The sequence below is a fragment of the Sciurus vulgaris genome (genome assembly GCF_902686455.1).
Source record: "Sciurus vulgaris genome assembly, chromosome: 3".
Taxonomy (NCBI): Eukaryota; Metazoa; Chordata; class Mammalia; order Rodentia; family Sciuridae; genus Sciurus; species Sciurus vulgaris.
In genome coordinates, this window is record NC_136463.1 from 53,662,042 (window position 1) to 53,683,673 (window position 21,632).

At 43.3% G+C, this 21,632-nt stretch overlaps 1 protein-coding gene across 5 annotated transcripts in view; it reads left to right on the plus strand.

Annotated features, from left to right (window-relative positions):
• Window positions 1–1,326: 1,326 nt before the first annotated feature.
• Window positions 1,327–21,632, plus strand: part of CTC1 (CST telomere replication complex component 1) — a 20,454-nt gene continuing 148 nt past the window's right edge. The window contains exons 1-23 of one of the 5 annotated variants that reach the window (XM_079133578.1): window positions 1,327–1,460; window positions 3,910–4,073; window positions 6,710–6,947; window positions 7,096–7,307; window positions 7,656–7,812; window positions 10,674–10,952; window positions 11,058–11,186; window positions 11,744–11,976; window positions 12,092–12,269; window positions 12,365–12,565; window positions 13,994–14,120; window positions 14,861–14,975; window positions 15,337–15,640; window positions 15,721–15,810; window positions 16,046–16,239; window positions 18,542–18,651; window positions 18,750–18,921; window positions 19,230–19,307; window positions 20,248–20,392; window positions 20,484–20,548; window positions 20,761–20,926; window positions 21,031–21,157; window positions 21,298–21,632. The exon at window positions 21,298–21,632 is cut by the window's right edge and continues 148 nt beyond it. In XM_079133578.1, coding sequence (XP_078989704.1) covers window positions 1,428–1,460; window positions 3,910–4,073; window positions 6,710–6,947; window positions 7,096–7,307; window positions 7,656–7,812; window positions 10,674–10,952; window positions 11,058–11,186; window positions 11,744–11,976; window positions 12,092–12,269; window positions 12,365–12,565; window positions 13,994–14,120; window positions 14,861–14,975; window positions 15,337–15,640; window positions 15,721–15,810; window positions 16,046–16,239; window positions 18,542–18,651; window positions 18,750–18,921; window positions 19,230–19,307; window positions 20,248–20,392; window positions 20,484–20,548; window positions 20,761–20,926; window positions 21,031–21,157; window positions 21,298–21,440 — 3,660 coding nt within the window. In that variant the 5' untranslated portion in view covers window positions 1,327–1,427 and the 3' untranslated portion in view covers window positions 21,441–21,632. Of the gene's footprint in view, window positions 1,461–3,909; window positions 4,074–6,709; window positions 6,948–7,095; window positions 7,308–7,655; window positions 7,813–10,673; window positions 10,953–11,057; window positions 11,187–11,743; window positions 11,977–12,091; window positions 12,270–12,364; window positions 12,566–13,993; window positions 14,121–14,860; window positions 14,976–15,336; window positions 15,641–15,720; window positions 15,811–16,045; window positions 16,240–18,541; window positions 18,652–18,749; window positions 18,922–19,229; window positions 19,308–20,247; window positions 20,393–20,483; window positions 20,549–20,760; window positions 20,927–21,030; window positions 21,158–21,297 lie in introns of those variants that run through there. The other 4 variants (XM_079133580.1, XM_079133579.1, XM_079133581.1 and 1 more) reach the window with 4 other exon arrangements.

The window sequence follows — 21,632 nt, forward strand, 5'->3', positions numbered from 1 at the left end:
TGGGGTTAGTGGTAATGTACCCCTGGACTCAGTCCCCAGTATCAAAACAAAACAAATAAATGGAATAAGGAGATACTATTACTGGTATAATTAGCCTTATTTTCGGTATCAGGGATTCAGCCCAGGAACATTTACCCACAGAGCCCTTTCTTATATTTTATTTAGAGACAGGGTCTTGCTAAATTGCTGAGGCTGGCTTTGAACTCGAAATCATCCTGCCTCAGTCTCCAGAGCTGCTGGATTACAGGCATGCACCACTGGGCCTATCAAATTAAAAAGTCTTTTTATTCTCCCATTAAAAGACTAGAGCATTCTTGTTGTATAAAATGTTTTTACTATTTTATAATTGATGTTTGTCCTCATTCTGAAAATGATTTGAAGCAGGTTTATGTTTACTGCAGACTTAAATGCCCCTGTCACATAGCTGTTTAATCGCCACTCCTCCCCTCCAGCCTCACTGACTTCCTTGCATTTCTTCCCACCACAGGTCTTTGTCCTGGTTCCCTCAGATCTTTCTCCGTGACCCCCAAAATTCATATCCTTCAATCCTTCATCTCCTTCAAATCTTTAATTTTTTTCCAGTATTGGGAATTGATTCCAGGGGTGCTCTACCACTAAGTTACATCCCCAATCCCTCCCCCTTTTTTTCCAGTACTGAGGAATGGACCCAGAGATGCTTAATCACTGAGCCACATCCCTAGCCCTTTTTATTTTTTATTTTGAGACAGGGTCTTACTAACTTGCTGAGGCTGGCTTCATTCAACTCTTTACAATTAAGTCTTTTCAGTAAGGCTTTCTTTATATAAATGGGACACATTCCTTCCTGCATTTCCTATTTCTCTTTTCATAAACTTATTAAATTCTTCGTATTTTGCCTTTGTACACTCCACTACCTACAAAGCTGTGGACTGATTGGTGGGTTCGACTGAACTGGATGATCAGGAAGCTTTCATTAATCCACAAATTTCTGTCAATTTTTTTTAAAGCAACAAGTACTGTTCTTAGCACCAGAATACAAAGTTCTCGACTTCTGGGAGTTCACAAACGAGTGGGTAAGAGTGAAATTATATGTAAGTTTAGGCCATAACACAAGTATGGACGATGTAATGTGTGTATTAAGGAAGAAGCACTTCTCTGGCAAGATCAGAAGACTGAAAGATGCTTAGGAATTATCAATCACGTGGGCGGTGTTTGAGCTCCTGAGCTCTCCCACAGCGTCCCACGTGAAGGTCTAAAGAATGCCAGACAGGCAGTCACCATAACATGGAGACAGGATGTGGGGAACCCAAGCGTCTGTACTAAGATGGATCCAAAGGGTGTGAAGTGGTAGGAGCCAGAACGCGTCCCGATGACGTCACCGAGAAGCCTCCCGTGGGCCCTCGCGCTGAGCGTTCGCGCGCTTTCCAGGGGCGGAGCTTTGGCGCGTCATGGCGGCTTGCGGGGCTCAGGCTCCTAGCTCCGTGAGTGCTGCTTTCCGTCCCTTGCCTTATTTCCTTGTTCCAGATTTTATTTCTTCTCATGTTGCGTTCACCATTTGTCTCTTCCCTCTCGACCTTGCTGGCCGCGGCCGGGGATGAGGGCCGTTAGTTAGGCCGTTTGCTCCTACTTCTCACTGGTTTTGCGAATATTTTAATTAGTTTATTCGTGCGGTGCCCACTCTAAACCTTAAGCGCGTTCCCATCCACTCTGTAATGGCAAACCGGGAGCAGGTTAATGGGGGCTGTAGGGTTATGGATTTCTGAACGAGACTCCTGACGCAGCTGTGGAGGAAAAGAAGTTTCAGTCCAGCAGGGTGCGTAGGAAGAATTAGCAAAGCAAAACAGCACGGTAGACGTTACAAGGCGGAAGTAAATACATGTGAAAAGCGAGAGAAGAAAAACTCAAGAAGTTCAGTTGGGGATTGTGGAAGAATCCAAGTCTTGCTGAAAAGCGCTTTTACTGGGAGTTGTTGGCGGGCTTTAAGCAGAAGAGTGACTGGATGAGATTTGAGTTTTAGTTCACTGAAGTAGCTGTGTGGAGAGTTGGAAAGCTAAGGTTGAAATACGGTGATGGAGGATGGTGGCCCCGTCGATGACAACAGTGTTGAAGGTTCCAGAGGTGAAGACAGAATAAAAAGATAATAAAGAGAATCAAAAGAATTGATCTTGTTTAGGGAAAGGAGGGAGTTAAGGAGTACATTCTGGTTTCGTGTAAAACAACTTCTTGTTGTTGAGGGTGCTGCATGCTAAGTTAGTGAAGATAGCATTAAAGAGTTCTAAACGAGCAGGGCACAGTGAAGCACGTCTGTAATCCCAGAGCCTCGGAGACTGAGGCAGGAGGATCCCAAGTTCAAGGCCAGTGTCAGCAACTTAGTGAGACTCTGACGCAAAAAAACAAAATTAAAAAGGCCGGGGATGTAACTCAGTGATGGAGGTCCCTAAGGGTCAGAGAAAGGTAGCTCAATGATAGAGGGTCCCTAGGGAAGGTGCTAGAAGAGGAGTGGTTGTGAAAAGGGTCAGTGCTGGGCATGTGTGCTCCCTGTATATGTTGGCAAGGTGCAGACTCTGGTAGGCAGATGGATAGGACCAAAACTCAGGATTGAGAACTTTGCTAAAGTAGAAATCTAGGAACAGTCATTTGTCATGGCTGTTAAAACATGCAATGGATGAGGTCTTTAAGGGGAAAGTGGGTAGTGTTTTTAAAGTTCATCTTACACTGTATAAAACCAATCTAGGGGCCTTACTTAAAATACACACCCTTACTCCATTTTGATTCAGTAGATGAGATCCATAACTTGTCTTTTTTGTTCATTAATTTGAATTTGCCTCGCAATGGGGGAAAGCTTGATTTCATTGTTGAGAAACAGTGGTGTTCAGTGTGGCAAGCAACAGACCATTCAGAAGAACAGGAAGTAAAAAAAAAGTTTGAGAGAGTAAGACAAAAAATTTGAGTCTGGGCTTTGATTTTGTTGGTGGGACAACTCTGAATAATGATCTGGTCCAGTGTCCAAAACTCTGATCATGACTGAAAGGAGAATATTTGACTGAGGTGGATAAAGGTCAGTGATAGTATTGTCCACAAAAATGCTGAAGTCATCTAGAACTTGAAGACTGGTTTTTCAAGCTGTTTTCAAGCTCCTAAAGATTTGCTGAATATAGAAGATTGACAAGAAGGTTAATAGAGGAGCTTCAGAAGACCAGGGATGGAACTCCTAATAGAAGTAGCATTGATGATCAAGAAAGATAAAGGGGGATGGGTATATGGCTTAGTAGTAAGCCATTGCTTGGCATGTCCCAGCACCACCAAAAAAAAGCTAAATATTTTACCCTTAAGTACTGTTGAACTCTGTTGAATTTTAAAATAAAGTTGCCTACAGTGGGAATAGGCCCACCTGATCCCGTTCCCTAAACTTATATATGATGGCAACTATGTGTTCAGAATCAGTCAAGCGTACTAAGATGGCACATGTCCTTCTTTGGAAGCCCACTTATTAGCTGAAAAGACAGAACAGAAGACATCCAGTGGAATTATATTTTGTATATTTAGCTTTTGGAAACTCAAATCCAAAAAGGAAATGATTAAAAATTAAATTCTGATTATGTCCTTTTGTGTATTATCCACTATTAGGAGGCACATTTACATATATTATAGAACATGTTCTTTTTTTTTTTTTTCCCTTCAGTGCTAAGGATGGAACCCAGGGCCTTGCACAGGCTAGACAAGTGCTCTACCACTGAACTACCTTCTTGCCCTGAAATAAGACTTTTAAAGCTTCTTCAAGTTTTAAATACCTTTACTTTTGATCTTCATTTCTTATACCCTCTGGATTTTTTTTTTTTTTTTTTTTTTTTCCTATTCCTTTATTCCCAAAAGATTCCTTGGGGACAGAATAGTCATGAAGATAGTTTAATTAGATTTACTTTTCCTTAGGAGCAAGCCTGGCTTGAAGCTGCCCAGACCTTCATCCAAGAGAGCCTTTGTCCAACTGACAAGGAACTTAATGTCCAATTCACTCAGTCAGTGATTGATTGTGTGAAGACTGTCTGGTTGTCCCAGGGGAAGTACCAAGGTTTTACGCTGCCCCTCAGCTACAGGTAAGGAAGTGGAGGTTGTCAGGGATAATGAATTTGGGATTGAAAAGGAATTACTTATAGTTACATAGAGGGATGTGAAAAAAGTGAGTGGAGAACTTGGTGGTCTAGACACATCCTCTTCTGTAGAACTTTCCTATTCTCCATCTAGCTTTCCTTTTCCTGAAATTCTCCTAAATTGGCTTAAGTCAAGTTTATAGAAAAGGAGAGGAAGAAAAAGGAAGTGGGAAAGATAGAAAATTTGGAAAAAGAGCTTTCAAAGTGAAAAGAGAAGCTGGTGTTGTCTTCATTTTGTGTATTAGGAAACAGATACAAAGAGATTTCTGACTTTTTGAAGTATGGATTATTGTTTTTGAGAACTGAATTTAGGTCTGTATTTTTAAAAAATTAATTTGGGTTTTTCTACTCACTACCATTTCATAAACCATACTAGGCAATGTTAATAAAATAATCTCGTGGCCAAATACGTTTGAGAGGCTCTGAATATAACAACATTCTTTGGGAGAGTCACAGGGCTCATTAACATATCCAGGACTCTGAAAGATTCTGCAAAATGAACTTGTTTACCTCCTCACAGAAATAACCGCTATCTTGGAGACAGTTCTGTTGCCCACATTTATAATCCCAGCTATGTAGGAAGCTGAGTTAGAAGGATCACATTTGAAGTCAGCCTCTGCAATTTAGCAGGATCCTATCTCAAAACAAATAAAACAACAACAACCAAAAAAACCACTGTCTTAAATATGGGTTATATTATTCCCATGAGTATCTTTACATTTTTCTACACATGCATCTATCCCTAAGTAGTCTATAGTAGAGTTTTGTGTCTTTAGATTTATTTATAAAAATGGCACTGAACCTTACATTTTCTCTGCAATTTGCTTTTTGTGCTTGACAATATACTTCTGAGATTTGTTCATATTGATACATGTAGCTCTAACATTTATTTTTACTGTTCTGTGATATTCCATTGTGTAAGTAGACGTTTCACTATCATTTAAAAAATCAAAAAGGTAGAAATATGTTTGAATTCGTTTGTCATTTCCCAAACTTGTCTGAGCACAGAATATTCTTTCCCTGGCACTCCCTTAAACTGCCTGTGGCAGTGTGGGACATTTCCTAGAGTCTGGCTGTGTGTGTGTAGGTCAGTGAAGGAAAAGGAACTTTGGTGAGAAGATAGCTGAGTTGTACTTTGTTTTTTGAAGCATCGTTTTAATAATTTTGTATAATTTTCTCATCTATGGGCTTAAACCAATGATACTTAAAATGCTGGTCTGCCAGAATGTAAATCAACACACTGCTTCCTTTGTTGAGAAAGCATTTTTGTTTGGGTATATGTGTGTGTGGTGCTGGGGATCCATTGAGAAAGTCTTGCCTGTGAAAAGATTTAGCTGATAAGAAATTGTGTTAGTGACATTGTGTGTAGTTATGTACTTAATACTCAAACCTAACATTTTGCCATTTGTGTCAGTTCTTTTTTGTATGATATAAAAGAGATTTAGTGAAGTTCCCTAATAATTCTATCCTGATCCAATTCTCCTTTAACCCTTCTTTGAAAGTTATCACTGTTCTGAAGGGAAGTAGTGATTCTCAGGGTACTGACACCATCAATCTTATTAGCTGTTTGCACATTGTTCTCCAGTGGAGTTGTACCAGTTTGTACACATATTGGCATACATCCCTATGTTTTTTTGGAGGGGAGGATACCTAAGGGCACTTTACCACTGAGTGGTAAAGTATACTCCCAACCCTTTTTATTTTTTATTTAGAGATTTTGAGACAGGATCTCACTAAGTTGCTTAGGTCCTTGCTAAGTTGCTAAGACTGACCTTGAACTTGCGATTTTTTTTTTTTTTTTTTTTTTTTTTGGTGCTGAGGATTGAATCGAAGGCCTCATTCATGCTAAGTTTATGCTCTACCACTGAGCTACACCCCCAGTGATAATTTAACTATTTTTTGTATTATATCCAGGACTCATCTTCTCTGCCTCAGCTTCCGAGCTGGTCTCTAGTGCTATAATATCTCATACTATGCAGGAAACTTGACTGGGGCCATTGGAGTTCTCTATGGAGCTAAGAGCTGAAATGCTTTCAAGGGAGCTTTTTGTGATATCTGTAAAGTGTTCTCCACACATACTTATTTCTTCAGCTGCCACCCCCCTGCCCCACACACACTTTCAAGTATTCAAGATATTCAGTGCTTTTTTTTTTTTTTTTTTTTTTTTCAAGGAAGGAAGACAATTGATGAAGAGGGCATGATTTAAAAAAAAATATATTTTTAGTTGTAGTTGGACACAATTATTTATTTTGTTTATTTAGTTTTTTTATGTGGTGCTGTGGAACAAACCCAGTGCCTCACATGGTCTAGGCAAGTGCTCTACCACTGAGCCACAACTCTAGTCCTCAGTGCAGACTTTCTTCTTGCATTTCCTAGACCTTGTCCAGCCACTGGAGCTAGACCCCATCCTTATTTTCTTAAAGCTTCCCCTCTCCCAGTGTTTCCTCTTCAGTCAAGCAAATAAGTTTATCTCTAGTACATATTCCCCTTCAGTCCTTCCTTTCTCTTGGAGATGAGTCAGGGTTAAGGGTATCGTAGACTTGAACTTGCTTTGCGAGACCTCTGCTTTCTTCACTCTCCAGCTTTGTCTCAGTACAGAACCTCAGGACCCACCAACGTCTCCCATGCTGCAGCCATCTGTCCTGGAGCAGCAGTGCATACCAGACATGGGCCCAAAAGGCTAGGCCAAATGGGGTCCCTCTTCCCCGGGAGCGACTATTACTTGTGGGAACACTAACAGACCTATCAGGTGACTTGGAACAAGGGAGCAGGAATGGAAGCCTCTATGTGAAAGATAACACTGGTATGCTGGGCTGTGAGGTAAGTAGAAGTGGAAGGTCAGATACTTCAGATTATAATAGAAATGGTGCCTATGGAGCAATGCAGCTAAATGTTTGAGGGGAAAAATGTAGAAGAGGTGGATTGTCTACTAGGGTCCTGGTTAACCCATGCTCTTGGTCTTTTCTAGCTCATAGACTTGGACCTTTCTTGGTTGGGCCATCTCTTCCTGTTCCCCAGTTGGAGTTACCTCCCTCCTGCCAGGTGGAATTCTTCAGGGGAAGGGCACTTGGAGCTCTGGGAAGCCCCTGTACCAGTATTTCCTTTGACTGTCAGTCCTGGCCCTCTCACACCTCTCCCTGTCTTGTACCCAGAGATTGCATCCCGCCTGCTCAGACATAGGTAACTCTTTCCTCTCTAGAGGAAGAAGGAGCATTGTAAAGCTTGGAGGATGGTGCTCATTCACTGGAGGGAGGGAAATAATGGTTTTGATAATAATATAAATGGAATGTTCCAAATCAAGGGAACAATGGCGCCATGAATAGTAAGACTGTTAATAGGAGGATTCTTCAAGGGAAATGTATCTTATCTAAGGACAAGAAGAATTTGAAGGATTTTAGAATAATAGCTTTGGACTTTGAACGTTTTACCTTTTGCCAGATTGTTCTTTATGATGGGAGGGAAGAAATTTGTAGGAAGAAAGAAAAGGGGGGAAAATCCCTTCATTCTCTCCTCTCCCTTCCTTTTTAGAAGCAAGTTCAGAGTTGAGCAGCAAAATCTGGCCGGGAAGCTGATTCAATTGAGTGCTCTGGTGAAAAGTAAAAAGAAAGCATACTTCATCCTCTCTCTTGGTGAATTATCCCCAACTATCAGCCAAGCCATCAGCCATGTGTCCATCATTGTACAGGTGAGGAGTAGGGTCCATTCAGGGGCACTTGGGTATGGAAGGTATTCTAATAGGAATAATATTGTAGGAGGAACCACATAGGAAAGGAAGACAGCTGGGGAAACTTGTTTTCTGGAATAGTGCTGTAGAAGGAAGATTCTAGACAGTGTTGTTGTCTGTATGCAAGTAGAGAAAAGACTTTCCTGCTGTGCAGTTCATTTGAGTAGATAGCCTTTGCATTGTATTTGACAGTTTTTTAAAACTACCAGGGGCTGTGATTGTAGCTCAGTGGTAGAGTGCTTATCTAGCATGTGCAAGGCCCCAGGTTCATTCCCATACTGGGGAAAAAAAATTTCCATGGAAAAAAACCCCAAAATTACCAAAATCACTTATTTTTCTCCTACCTTAGGATGACCAAACAAAATTCAGTGCGAGGGAGGCTGGAGTTGTGGTTCAGTGGTAGAGCACTTGCGTAGCATGTGTGAGGCACTGGGTTCAATTCCCAGCACTATATGTAAATATATAAAGTCCACTGACAACTAAAAAAAAAATTTAAAAAAAAAAATCAGTGCTAGGGATCAAACCCAGGGTTTGGTGCATATGAGGCACATACTTTGCCACTGAACTACACCCCTCAGCTCCTGAAACAATGTGTTTTAGGGGGTTGAGGGAGTACTGGAGATTGAACCCAGGAGCTTTACCACTGAGCTACATCCCCAGCCCTTTTTATTTTGAGACCAGGTCTTACTAAGTTGCTTAGGACCTTGCTGAGTTGCTGAGGCCGGCCTTGAATTTGGGACCCTCCTGCCTCAGCCTCCTTGGGTTCTGGGATGACAGTTGTGCACGGCCATGCCCAGCAAACAATAAGCATTTTTTATTTTTTAAGCAATAAGTAATTTTTTTTGGTTGTAGATAGATACAATACCTTTATTTTATTTATTTTTATGTAGTGCTGAGGATCGAACCCAGTGCTCCAGTGCCTCACACATGCTAGGAAAGCACTCTAGCCACTAAGCCACAATCGTAGCCCCAGCCATAAGTTTTAACTAAGGTCTCAGCAATATCTCAAGATGAGTTGTGATGTCCAGGGTCTGCTTGGTGAGATTCTGCTGGGTGTTCAGTAGAATGGAGTTCTGTTAAGTTGAGCAAGATGATTGTGAAGTGTCATGAATGTGTTTTGAAGCCTCTGAAAATAGCAACAGTGCTTTTCTGCCTGTGGGAGGAGCATGCCCTAGAAGATTGTTATATTCATGAACAGTTTTATCCATGAAACTTTTTCCCTCAGGCTTCAATTTCTTCAACAACTGCCCCACTCTCTTCCTTCTCCAGTTCATATTATACCCTGCATGGCATTTCTGGGCTTTTTTCATTTTGGCGCTCCTGTTTCTTTCTCCTGCAACCCCAAAAACATTCCTTTTTCTCACTCTTCACCTGTGTTTTCACTGCCCCCAAATCATGCCTTGCCCATTTTGAATTTTGAACATTTTTTGTTGTTGCCTCTTCCTTCTAGCATTGGTCTCTCTCTTTTCCCCTTATGTAAACCAAGGGTTGAACATCCCATGTCTGAAATCTATAATGCTCCAAAATCTGAAACTTTTTGAGCACCAGTATGAGGTTAGTGGAGTCTCCATGAGGAAGTAGAATCTTACATACCTGACTTTATGTGATGGGTTGAAGTTTGAACATAGGCGCACTAAAAATATCAGATAAGGCTACCTTCAGTCTATGTGTATGAGATGTATATGCAACATAAGTGAATTTAATGTTTAGAAATGGGTTGCACCCCCCAAGATATTTGGTATATGAATATGCAGATATTCTCAGAATCTAAAAAATAAAAAATAAAAAATTTGAAACACTTCTAGTCCCAGGTATTTCAGATAAGAGTTACTTAGCTATATTATTCTTTTTGTTGTTGTTGTTGTAATTAGTTATACATGACAGCAAAATTCATTTTGACTCATTGTACACAAATGAAGCACAACTTTTCATTTCTCTGGTTATACACAAAGCAAAGTCACCCTATTTGTGCAGTCATACATGTACATAGGGTAGTAATGGCCATCTCATTCTACCATTCTTCCTACCCCCTCAGCTACATTATTCTTCAGGGCCCAGTTTAATTCAGCTTAATTCACTAGGCATTCCTGGTCATTTCTCCCTCTGCACTTCCCCATCCCTGCTTTTTTTTTTCTCTTGTGGTTTAGGGATTGAACCCAGAGGTAGTCTACCACTGTGCTATATCCCCAGTCCTTTATTTTGTTTTGTTTTGTTTTGAGACAGGGTCTCACTAAGTTGCCCAGGCTGACCTTGACTTTGCTATCCTCCTATCTCAGACTCCTGCGTAGCTAAAATTACAGGCAGTGCCACCATGCCTGGCTTTTCCAAATGTGTATTGATACCCTACCAAATGTGTTATTTTCTATACTTGATAATATATGGCTTTATATTCACCAGAGGTTTGAAACATGGTTGAGGAAAAGGGAATTGTTTATTGTATTTTCCTAGACATCTATCCCAATACTAGATACATATGTACCTAACACGTATTGATGACAAAAATGAAATGTTATGAGGGGTGGAAGAGGGAAAATGCTAAGAAGGGCATACATTTATCAATGGAGTATTTATGTATTCTGAAGGAAGTTTTAGGGATGATTTGTATCTTGTGGAAGGAATTAGGAAATATTTGGCATCTCCTGTGAGATAGGAGAGATCCTGAAAGTTCTGTGGCTTAAGATTTAATTGGAAAATAGATAAAATGAAGAGACAGGGAAGACTCAAGAGAAGCAGGTCTTTAAGGTTCAATTATAATGGGAAGGGACTGACAGTGCTGTGGGAAGTGTCTCATGTGCCATGTTGCCGACCTCTCTGTAAGCCAGATCCCTGCCCAGCTGGTGTGGCACCGGGCTCTTTGTCCTGGTAAGGCCTATGTGCTGACACAACTTCGAGTATCCAGGATCCGTGGTCACCATTACTGTGTTTGGATGACCAGTCCCTCCTCCCATCTGATGCTGCTGGAACCAGAATGTGTGCAAGAGCTGGAGCTGGAAGGACCCTTCTTGGAGGCTGACTCCAAATCACTTCCCACATCCAGCAACTTCCAGGACAAGAAGGAACCAAAAGGTCTTATGCGGGATTCTAGACTCTTACACTATACGGTAAGCCTGAGGAAAAGACAGATCCTAGAGCTTGTGGGGCAGGAAATGTGGATATCGCAAAGAGTAAGAAGATGGTGACCAACTGAACCTCTGGCCTCTTTTCAGGGAACAGTCACTGGTGTGTTGAATGAGCCTGCTGGCCTCTATGAGTTGGATGGGCAGCTGGGCCTCTGCCTTGCATACCAGCAGTTTCATGACCTCAGGCGGGTGATGCGACCAGGGGTCTGCCTGGAGGTATGTGAGAGGTCATGGATGACTGCAAAGAGACCCTCTCAGTAGCTTTTCTTACCTTCACAGGCTAGTCTTTTTTTGCAGATGAGAACCTCTGTAGCAAAAACATACAAACAATAAGTATGCATTGGAGGGAGTACTTTTGTTAAAAAATTATTTGGACAAGAGCTTAGAAAGAAAAAGAGTAATCTTAAGTTCTGGAAGGAGGGGTTGGGGCCAAAGCAGCTTCTTCACAAAAGGCCTTCTGACTGAGGGAAGAGATGGCTAAAGCACAGGTCCCAGGCCAGGAGCCTGGGAAAATGACAGAGCCACACCTATCCAGCCAGGGGTCACCTAGCCCTCAGAAAGAGGAAAGACTGACACACATGGAAGATGATGCTAGCTTCAAGGGAGTGGGTTGTGATGGCAGGTGAGGTGTGAAGTCTGGAAGAAAATAACCAGCATAGAGGAAGTTGTGTTTTTTTCTCCTGAAACTCAAGCAGTAGAAACTAATTATCTCTGCCTGGGGTCATAGAGTTCAGACTTTACCTCTGCTTTTTCACTTTTTTATTTTCTTGCAGCTCCAGGATGTTCACCTCCTCCAGTCAGTGGGTGGAGGGACAACAAGACCAGTGCTAGCATCCTGCCTCCGTGGAGCTATCCTGCTTCGGGGCTTTTCTTGTCAGAAGCCTGGGACTCAGTCATCCCTCCAAACTCATGGGGCCTCCTTGTATGAGCAGTTGGTGTGGGAACGGCAGTTAAGTCTTCCCCTCTACCTGTGGGCTGTCAAGGCCCTGGAAGAGCTGGCCTGCAAGTGAGGAGAATGAGGGTATGGGTTGGGGAGTAGGACACATTTTCTGGAAGGGAAGCAGGAACCTGCAGGATCAGGGTCTTTGGGGGAAGTGACTATGCTTCTTTCCCTGGCCAAGGCTGTGTCCCCACCTGTTGAGACACCACCAGTTCCTGCAGCATTCTTCTCCTAGAAACCCTAGTCTGGGATTGCAACTCTTGGCTCCCACCCTGGATGCTCTAGCTCCGCCCAGCAGATCCATTCGGAATGCACACAAGGAGATCCTTGAAGAGCCACATCACTGTCCCCTACAGAAAGTATGAGGATGCAAGGAAAGGTGGGAGGCAGAGCCAATGCATTGGCAGACCCCAGGGCACAGGGCACACAATTTGTTTTCTCCTCTCCCTGACAGTATGCTCAGCTGCAGACTCCCTACTCTTTCCCAACTCTGGCCACTCTGGCAGAGGAAGGACGGCATAGGGCTTGGGCCTCCTTTGACCCAAAGGTACTTCTGCCTCTCCCAGAGGCTGCCTACCTGCCCTGCTGCCAACTTAATCACCGCCTGGCCTGGTCCTGGATCTGTCTGCCACCTGCTGCCTTCCACCCACCCCAGGTAAGAGGCTCCAGAGACTTGGGGAACTACCTCTTTTTGCCATCCTTATTGCCCTGCCCCTAGTCCAGGTCATTGTCATTTTTTTGTCATTTAGACTATACTAGTCTTCTATCTCCCCCATCCGTTCTTGGCCCTCACCAACTCATCCTCCCTATGGCAGTTAAAAAGTGAGATAAACCAGGCATGGTGATGCATGCGTGTAATCCCAGCATCTCAAGAGGCTGAGGCAGGAGGATTGAGAGTTCAAAGCCAGCCTCAGCAATTTAGCGAGGCCCTAAGCAACTCAGTGAGAACCTGTCTCAAAATAAAGTGTAAAAAAGAAGGGGGTGGCAAGGGTGGATAAGAGAAGAATGGAGGAACTTTGGATTGTGTAGAGGGAACTGGGGTAGTAGGGGGTGGGGAAGGAAAGATGGTGGACTGAGACAGACATTACCCTATGTACATGTATGATTACACAAATGGTGTGAATCTACATTGTGTACAACCATAGAAATGAAAAGTGTACCCCGTTTGTGTACAGTGAATCAAAATGCAGTCTGTAAGAAAAAAAGTACAAAAACGAGCTAGGGATGTGGCTCAGTAGTTGAGTGCCCTGGGTTCAATCCCCAGAAAAAAAAAAAAAAAAAAAAAAAGAGTGAGATAAAAATGTAACTTGGAGCTGGATGTGATGACACATGGCTGTAATCTCAGCTACCTGGGAGGCTCAGCAGGAGACTGCAGGTTTGAGGCCAGCCTGGGCAACATAGTGAGACCCTGTCTCAAAAAGGGACTGTGAATATAGATAGCTCAGTGGTGGAGTACTTTCCTAGCATGCATGAGACTCTGAGTTCAATCCCTAGTACTAAAGAAGAAGAAATTTAATGTGGATTATAGGATTGTCTCGCTTAAATTATCTTCAGGGTTCTCTTAATATACATAAAGTAAAACCAAACTTATCTTTTTGTTCTTTGAGATCCTGCATGGTCTCTTTAACTCATGGTCTCTCTCTTTTTTTTTTTTTTGGTAGTAAGGATTAAACCCAGGGGTGCTTAACTACTGGACCACATCCCCAACCCTTTTTTAAATATTTTATTTAGAGACAGGGTCTCACTGAGTTGCTAAGTGCCTCCCTAAATTGCTGAGGCTGGCTTTGAACTTGAGATCCTCCTGCCTCAGCCTCCCAAGCCCTGATATTACAGGCATGTGCCACCATGCCTAGTTCTCATGGTCTCTTAACTTGTCCTTTATTTCTTGCTACAAAGTGTGTGAATGTTTATGATATTTTTTCATGTCTATCTTCTTCCTTGAGTATAGATTCTTTGTGATCAGAGATCATGTCTTTTTAGTTTATTCTATAGTGCTACCATTTAACACAGCACTTGGCACATAGTGAATGGTCAATATTTGTTTAATAAACTTTTTAATACGTTGGCCTTCCTCTTCCTGCAGGCTTTAGTTGGGGTTCTGGTGGCTTCATCTCACAAAGGTTGTTTGCAGCTTCGGGACCGAAGTGGTTCCCTCTCCTGCCTGCTCTTGGCCAAGCACTCACAACCCCTCACTGATCCTCAGCTTATAGGTATGAAGTTTGGAGGTGAAAAGATGGTGGTATATGATAGAGGTTCTCATAATCAAGAGTGTCAGGAGGAAGCTTCTGCAGGAGTTTGCTAGAGATCTGAAGTGACATGATGATTAACAACTTTGGGGAGAGGTTAGGCACAGTGGTGCATGACTATAATCCCAGCCATTCGGGAGGATGAGGTAGAAAGATCACAGTTTGAAGCCAGTCTGGGCAATTTAGTGAGACTTGAAATAAAAACGACTGGGAATGTAGCTCTGGTAGAATGCCCCTGGGTTCCATCCCTAGCACCACAAAGACAAAACAAAAATACCAGCAGTTTTGGGGTGAATTTTGGGAGACTGATATGGCAGGTAGAGAAAAGGAGCCAGGGAAACCCTAGCCAGAACTACAATTCCCAGCTTTCATTTCTATCTGCATGGCACCTTACACACACCAGATTACAACTCTTGTTTATAATATTCTTAATTTGGAAAAACAATGGTCTTATTTGGCTTACTGGAAATATATGCAGGGAACCCTGGAGAGGAAAATTTGTTAGGCATTTTCAGGATTTGTGTAAAAGTACAACTGAAGCCTTTCAACTGGAGGGCCATGGAAAGGATTGTACATGCAGATGGAATGGTTTCTCCCTGGAGGTATCACTCTTCCGGGGAGTTGGGGTGGGTGGTCACTTGTGGACCTTCACTTCCTGTGAGGGGAACAGTTCTCTTTTTTTGCAAACAAGACTTTTTCTCTAGGTTGCCTAGTACGGACAGAGAAGTTCCAGTTGGTGGTAGAGAGGGACGTCAGAAGCAACTTCCCTTCCTGGAAGGAGCTAGGCATGACTGGTTTCATCCAGAAACAGCAAGCCAGGTGGGCTTCTTGGGTTAGTAACTGTCCTCTCAAGTCTGAGAGGAAGGAAGGGCCTGGTGCAGGTTCGGGAATGTCGAGACCCAAAACACCCAATGACTGGGCACAGTCGCACAGCCTATAATCCCAAGATTTGGGAGGGTGAGGCAGGAGGATTGCAAGTTTCAGACCAGCCTCAGCAACTTGGTGAGCTCCTAAGCAACTTAGCAAACCCTAACTCAAAATTTAAAAAAAGAGTTGGGGTGGGGGACTGGGAATACAACTCAGTGATAATGCACTCCTGGGATCAATTCTCAGTACCAAAAAAAAGAAAGATAAAGAAAACATCCAATGCCTACATTGCTATTTCTCTCTATCCTAACAGAGTCTACGTCCAGTTCTTTCTGGCAGATGCCCTGATTCTGCCTGTGCCCAGATCCTTCCATCATTCCTCAGCACCACCTCAGACAGAGTCTACCTGCTTAGGACAGAGCCGACTATTCTTGCTGTCCCACAAAGAGGCCCTCATGAAGCGGAATTTTTGTACCTCCTTGGGAACCACTTCAGAGGTGCCCAAGCCCACCCTCAGTTTCCATGTATCAGGTTGCTGGCTTGGGGGCACCCAGAAAAAGGAGAGGATTGGATGGGGCCCTCCTGAGCCCCTCACAGATGAGAACAAGGATCAGAAGGTAAACTGGCTCCTAAGACTTGACCTTCCCTGTCCTGAGCTCTAGGTTGGGACCCAGCACCTTGCTGTCCTTCTTCACAGGTTCTCCTCATCTTCCTTGGCTCTTCAGTCCGCTGGTTTGAGTTTTTGCACCCAGGGGAGATTTACCGACTTGTGGCTCCTGGCCCTGCTGTGAGTGCTCTATCTCATTTTACCTTTCCCCAGGAAGTTGTGTTTGGGTTGAAATTGAAAGGGTATACCAGTCCCTCTAGCTCTTCTGAAAGAAGACTGGGTTTAGATGAACTAGAAGGTGTCTCTGTGTTGAGCTCATTTCCTCAGGCTCTAGAAAGAAAGCAACATTGGAAGCTTTCATGAACCATCTCTTTCCCAGGATATACTCAGAGGCAATCTTCCCATTTTTTGGCAGACACCAAAATTGTTCGAGGTGGAGGGGTCATCCTGTACATCTCAGCGTCCTCTGGAGTTGGCTGGCTGTGTGTCCTGCCTCACCGTCCAGGATGAGTGGACCCTGGAGCTTGAGAGCGCTCAAGACTTACCTGATATGCTGGGAATACACAAAGCATTGTCTGGATCCTTACTGACTGACTTACTTGGTGCCAAGTAAATGTCCACCAGCCCCTTCAGTTAATTTGGCCATGCTCCCTTCCTCCATGCTTATTGGGGTTTGGTAAACAATCTGTTCTCTGCTACATGTATTTCCTTTGTTGACCTTAAATTCCTGAGCTTAAGTGGTCCTCCTACCTCATCCTCCTAAGTATTTGGGATTACAGGTGTGCCATCACACCCAGCTAACATTTTTTTGGGGGGTGGGGGGATTGGAACAAGGAAGATGAGCAGCACTTAATCACTTTTTATTTATTTATTTTTATTTTTTGTTTTGAGACAGGATCTTGCTAAGTTGCTTAGGCCTTGCTCAGTTACTAAAGCTGGTTTGAATTTGTGATCCTTTTGCCTCAGCCTCCCTAGCCACTGGGATTACAGGCATGTACCACCATGCTGGGCAACATGTTTCTTTAATGTGGTGTACATGGTAGAAGAGTGATACCAGTGCAGGAGAGAAATTGTGTTTCATACTGAGTTTTTCCCCAAGTGCATCACTATTTGGAAATGATCACAAGCCAGGTGTTCTCACACTTAAGGAAAAGCTTTAGCAATGAAAGAAAATATGAGAAACCTCCAAAAAGTATAGGGAAAATGGCTGAAAATATAGAAGGGTCTTCATTGAGTACAAGAAGTGGCCAGCTGATGACAGCAGGAAAAACAGTAATTCCTGGTGTAAGCTTTGTGGGGTGACAGCAAGTACAAATGAAAAAGGTATGGAGAAATTTCTCTCTGTATAAAAAAATTCTATTTTTTTTTTTTTCCTGTTTGTACATGGAGTAACAGCATACCATTTGCATAATCATACATTTACATAGGGCAATGATGTTTGATTCATTCTGTTATTTTTTCCTTCCCCCCCACCCCTCCCACCCCTCTTTTCCCTCTATACAGTCCCTCCTTCTTTTATTCTTGCTCCCCTCCCACCCCCCATTATGTGTCATCATCCGCTTATCAGCGATATCATTTGTCCTTTGGTTTTTTGAGATTGGCTTATCTCACTTAGCATGATATTCTTCAGTTTCATCCATTTGCCTACAAATGCCATAATTTTACTATTCTTTATAGCTGAGTAATATTCCATTGTATATATATACCACAGTTTCTATATCCATTCATCAATTGAAGGACATCTAGGTTGGTTCCACAGTCTGGCTATTGTGAATTGAGCAGCTATGAACATTGATGTGGCTGTATCTCTGTAGTATGCTGAAAAAAAAAAAAAATTCTATTGGGTTGTCTGTAATTTTTATGAAATAATCTATTAGAAGTGAGTGTTTAAAGATAGTAGAATGAATCAGATGTAACTTTCCTGTGTCTGTATATGACTACAGCACCAGTGAAACTCCATATCATGGAGATCCATAATTAGAATGAGATCCTAATTAGAATATGTTAAACTCCATGTATGTATAATATGTCAAAGTACACTCTATTGTCGTGTATATCTAAAAAGAACAAAAAAACCTCAAAAACAAAAATAAGTGAATGTTTTGAACCAGGCACAGTGGCACACACCTGTAAACTCCAGCTAAGGCAGGAGGCCCTAAGCAACTTAGCAAGACCCTATCTCAAAATAAAAAAAATAAAAAGGGCTGAGGATGGGGATGTGACTCAGTGCTTAAGTGCCCCTGTAATCGGTCTTGTTGTATATGTTCTTGAACACAGAAAGAAAAGAAGTGAATGTTTTGAGATGAGGATGCAGCTCAATAGTACAGCACTTGCCTAACAAGTCCTGGATTCAATCCCTGGTACCACAAAGAAAAAAAAAAATGTTTCCAAGGACCTATATTTTTAGGTGCCTGAGCCCCAAGGCTTAAGGCTGCAAATGAGACTGAGATTCTAGATGGAATCTAGAATTGAAGGAAAAGCCTTCAGTAATGCCTCTGCTTCTAAAGTTGTGTAGGTTTCTTTCTTTTTTTCTTTAATTAAAAAAATTTTTTTTTCCATTTCTGAGGTTTGAACCCAGGGCCTCTCAACTATTGAACTACATCTCCAGTCTTTTTAATTTTGATACAGGGTCTTGCTGAGTTTACTATGTACCTGGGACTTATTATCCTCTTGCCTCAACCTCCCAAGTAACTAAGTGGGATTACAGGGGTGCATCACCACAAAGTTGTACAGTTGAATGCACTGCCACAACCCTGTTTTTCCCACACCTTCTGTTTTAGTGAACAGTTCGGCAGAGCTCAAGATATTCTAGGGACCTTATTTGTGAAATTTTAACTACTACTGTGGCTCCTTTTTCTATTCTTTGTACTGACCCTCTACATTCTATATGTTCTTGTGCCTCTGTTTCCAGTGTATTTCTTTTACCTTGCAGCGTCACTGATTCCTTGGTGTCTTTCTCCGCTGAGATTTTGTCACGGACGGTGTGTGAGTCACTTAAGCCCGTTTGTCAGATGAAGCCTGGTAATGACTACTTCTTCAGTGGGATGGGTTTGAAATAAAGCGATGGGACCCTTGTGGTCCTGACAGATCCCACTAGCTCCTCTCTCCTTCTTCTATAGGGAACACTGAGGTAAGAAGGTGTGTGAAGCTAACTGTAGCTATAGGGACTGCTGACTCTGAATTCCTCCCTCGCCTGGACATATATATTGAAGACCCACACTTGCCTCCCCCACTAGGACTTCTTCCAGGAGCTCGAGTTCACTTTAACCAACTGGAAAAAAGAATTTCCAGGTGAAAATTTGTGTTGGGTGGCCACACCTCCTCTTCTACTGATGTGCTTCCCTTGAACACAGCCTCACCAAATTGCCATAAGGACAGCTTCCCTGCTATTTCTTTCAATGTTAGTCTGCTATATATGCTCTCTATGCCCCCCCCCCCCCGCCCCAGGATATTACAGACTAGTCCTCTTATTTCCCTTGCTTCGGTAGAGCTGGGGCCAGGGTACATCCCTGGGAGTGGGGGAGAAGCCAAGCTTGTAAGGCATGATCTATGAATCCCAGCTCCCACTGCATTCTGGTTACTTTCTTCTGTTCTTACAGGTCTCACAATGTTTATTGTTGCTTTCGGTCATCTACTTATGTGCAGGTCCTGAGTTTTCCTCCGGAGACCACAGTCAGGTCAGTGCTTAGGTCCTGAACCCTAAACTTCATGACCTCACACTCACATCCCACTCATGTCTCTGGCTCTGGAACTTTTACCATTATTACAGTCTTCTCTCATAGCAGACTGTTGAGTCAGAAGGATTTCCTATATCCCAAATAAAGAATGCCCAACACCTGTCATTTTATCCAAAAAGATTTAACATTCTAGACTTTGGAAGGATTTTCAGTCTGAAATGTATATGTCTCTTTCTTGGCTAACATCTTATGTTCAAGCCTGAGAAATAACTGGTGACGTTGGAGATCAGAAATCAAAATTGGATGGGGGCCATAAGGTTTCCAGGAGAACCCGGAACCCACTATTGTCCATCCCCATGCCTGCTAAATTATGTGAGAACCACCCAACTTCCTGCCTGTTTTTGTTTTGTTTTCTTTTCTTTTCTTTTTGAGGCGAGGATGGGGGAGTACCAGGGATTGAACTCAGGGACACTCCACCACTGAGCCACATCCCCAGCCCTATTTTGTATTTTATTTAGAGATGGGATCCCAGCGAGTTGCTTAGCGCCTTGCTTTTGCTGAGGCTGGTTTTGAACTCGTGATCCTCCTGCCTCAGCCTCCCAAGCTGCTGGGATTACAGGCATGCACCACCACACCCAGCTCCAGCTTCCTCTTTCTTCTCTTTCCTCTCCCTTCTCCCCTTCCTACTCTCCCCTCTCCTTTATTACCCCTGGTCCTGGGGATTGAACTCGGGGTACCCTACCACTGAGCTATATCTCCATCCCTTATGTTTTATTATGTGACAGTGTCTTGCTTTAAGTTGCTCAAGTTGATCTTGAACTTGTGATCTTCCTGCCTCAGCCTCTAGTCTTGCTGGGATTAAAGGCCTTGCACTACCATGCCTAGCTCCTTCTGCCCATTTTTTGATCCTCTCTCTCTCTCTCCCTCCCTCCCTCCATAGTGCTCCACTGCCTCACATCTACCTGGCTGAACTTCAGCAGGGTACCTGGGGCCCATTCCAGGCCACTGCATCTTGCCATGTCATTTCCGTTGTCAGCCTTCAGCTCCTGTGGGTGTGTGCACATTGTACCAGTGTCTGCCCCCAGGTACAGGAGGGGAACCTGTTGAGCTGGGTGTGGAATGCCAGAGGGATGTGATGGGGCCAAGAGGACTTTTCCAATGACTTTTTCATCCCAGGGAAGGTGTATTCGTCAGGGTCCCGCTTGCTCCATTCAGACTTCTATAAGCCAAGCCAGCATCAGGTGAGCACCCAACACACTGTTTAACTCCCTTGTTAAGGTAGCTTCCTCTGAGTTAGCATAATTTTTGGCTCATGTGAATTGCTTAATAAATATTTTTAGAATGAATGAGGGTAGAGTAAGCTAAAGACTAGAAATGATGGGGAAGGAGGTATGTTGCTTCCAAGAAATTGACCACTCAGGTTTACTTTGGGGATTTCTGCTTTCTTCCCCAGACTTCTGGTAGAGGATGGGACTGCTGAAGCGATGGTGACCTGTAGGAATTATCATGTGGCAGCAGCACTAGGACTGTGTCCTAATGAGTGGACCTCCCTCCTAGAGTTTATCCGAAAGCCAGGGAGAGTAGTCTTGAAATTTACAGGACCTGGAGCCCAACTAGAGGTGAGGTGTGATTAGAAGGTGGGGGCTCAGATACCCTGGTTCCTAGAAATTTGGTAGAAGGTTGGGAGCTTGAGTTCTGACTAATCCTGAGTTTCCCTTTCTAGTCTTCAGCCAAGATTGAGGAACCCTTGATTCTCTACCTCCACACACTTTGTACCAGCCCTTCTGTCCTCCGCCCTGTTGTGCTTTCTTTTGAGCTTGAGAGGAAACCCTCTAATATTACTCCATTAGGTAAGGGTGGTGCAGGTAGGTGGGTTTCAGGGAGGAGGCATAAGGAATTGATAGGGAATTTTGGAGTTGGGGAGGAGAATGGTGAGTGGGTACGAAAAAACACACCTGTGGCATTTGTTTTTCCTCTTTTCCCATCTCAGAACCTCCTCGGCTACAGCGGTTCCAGTGTGGAGAGCTCCCTCTCCTGACTAGGGTGAATCCCAGGCTCCGACTGGCCTGTCTTTGTATCCAGGAGTCATCAGAGCACCCCAACTCTCAGGGGGCCTTTGCTTCTTCATGTTAACCTGAACTGCAAGGATTGTCAGAAAATTCTTCCTTAGTGGAAAATTTCAGGCCTTTCTGCTCCGGTTGTGGCCATGCCCCAGATCTTTGGATTCACAAACTGCTACCCCCCTGTGATCTTTTATTCTGGTGCCAGCCTGCCTCAGGAACACTGTGGGAACAGCAAATCCTGCGCTGTTGATATTTCCTTTGC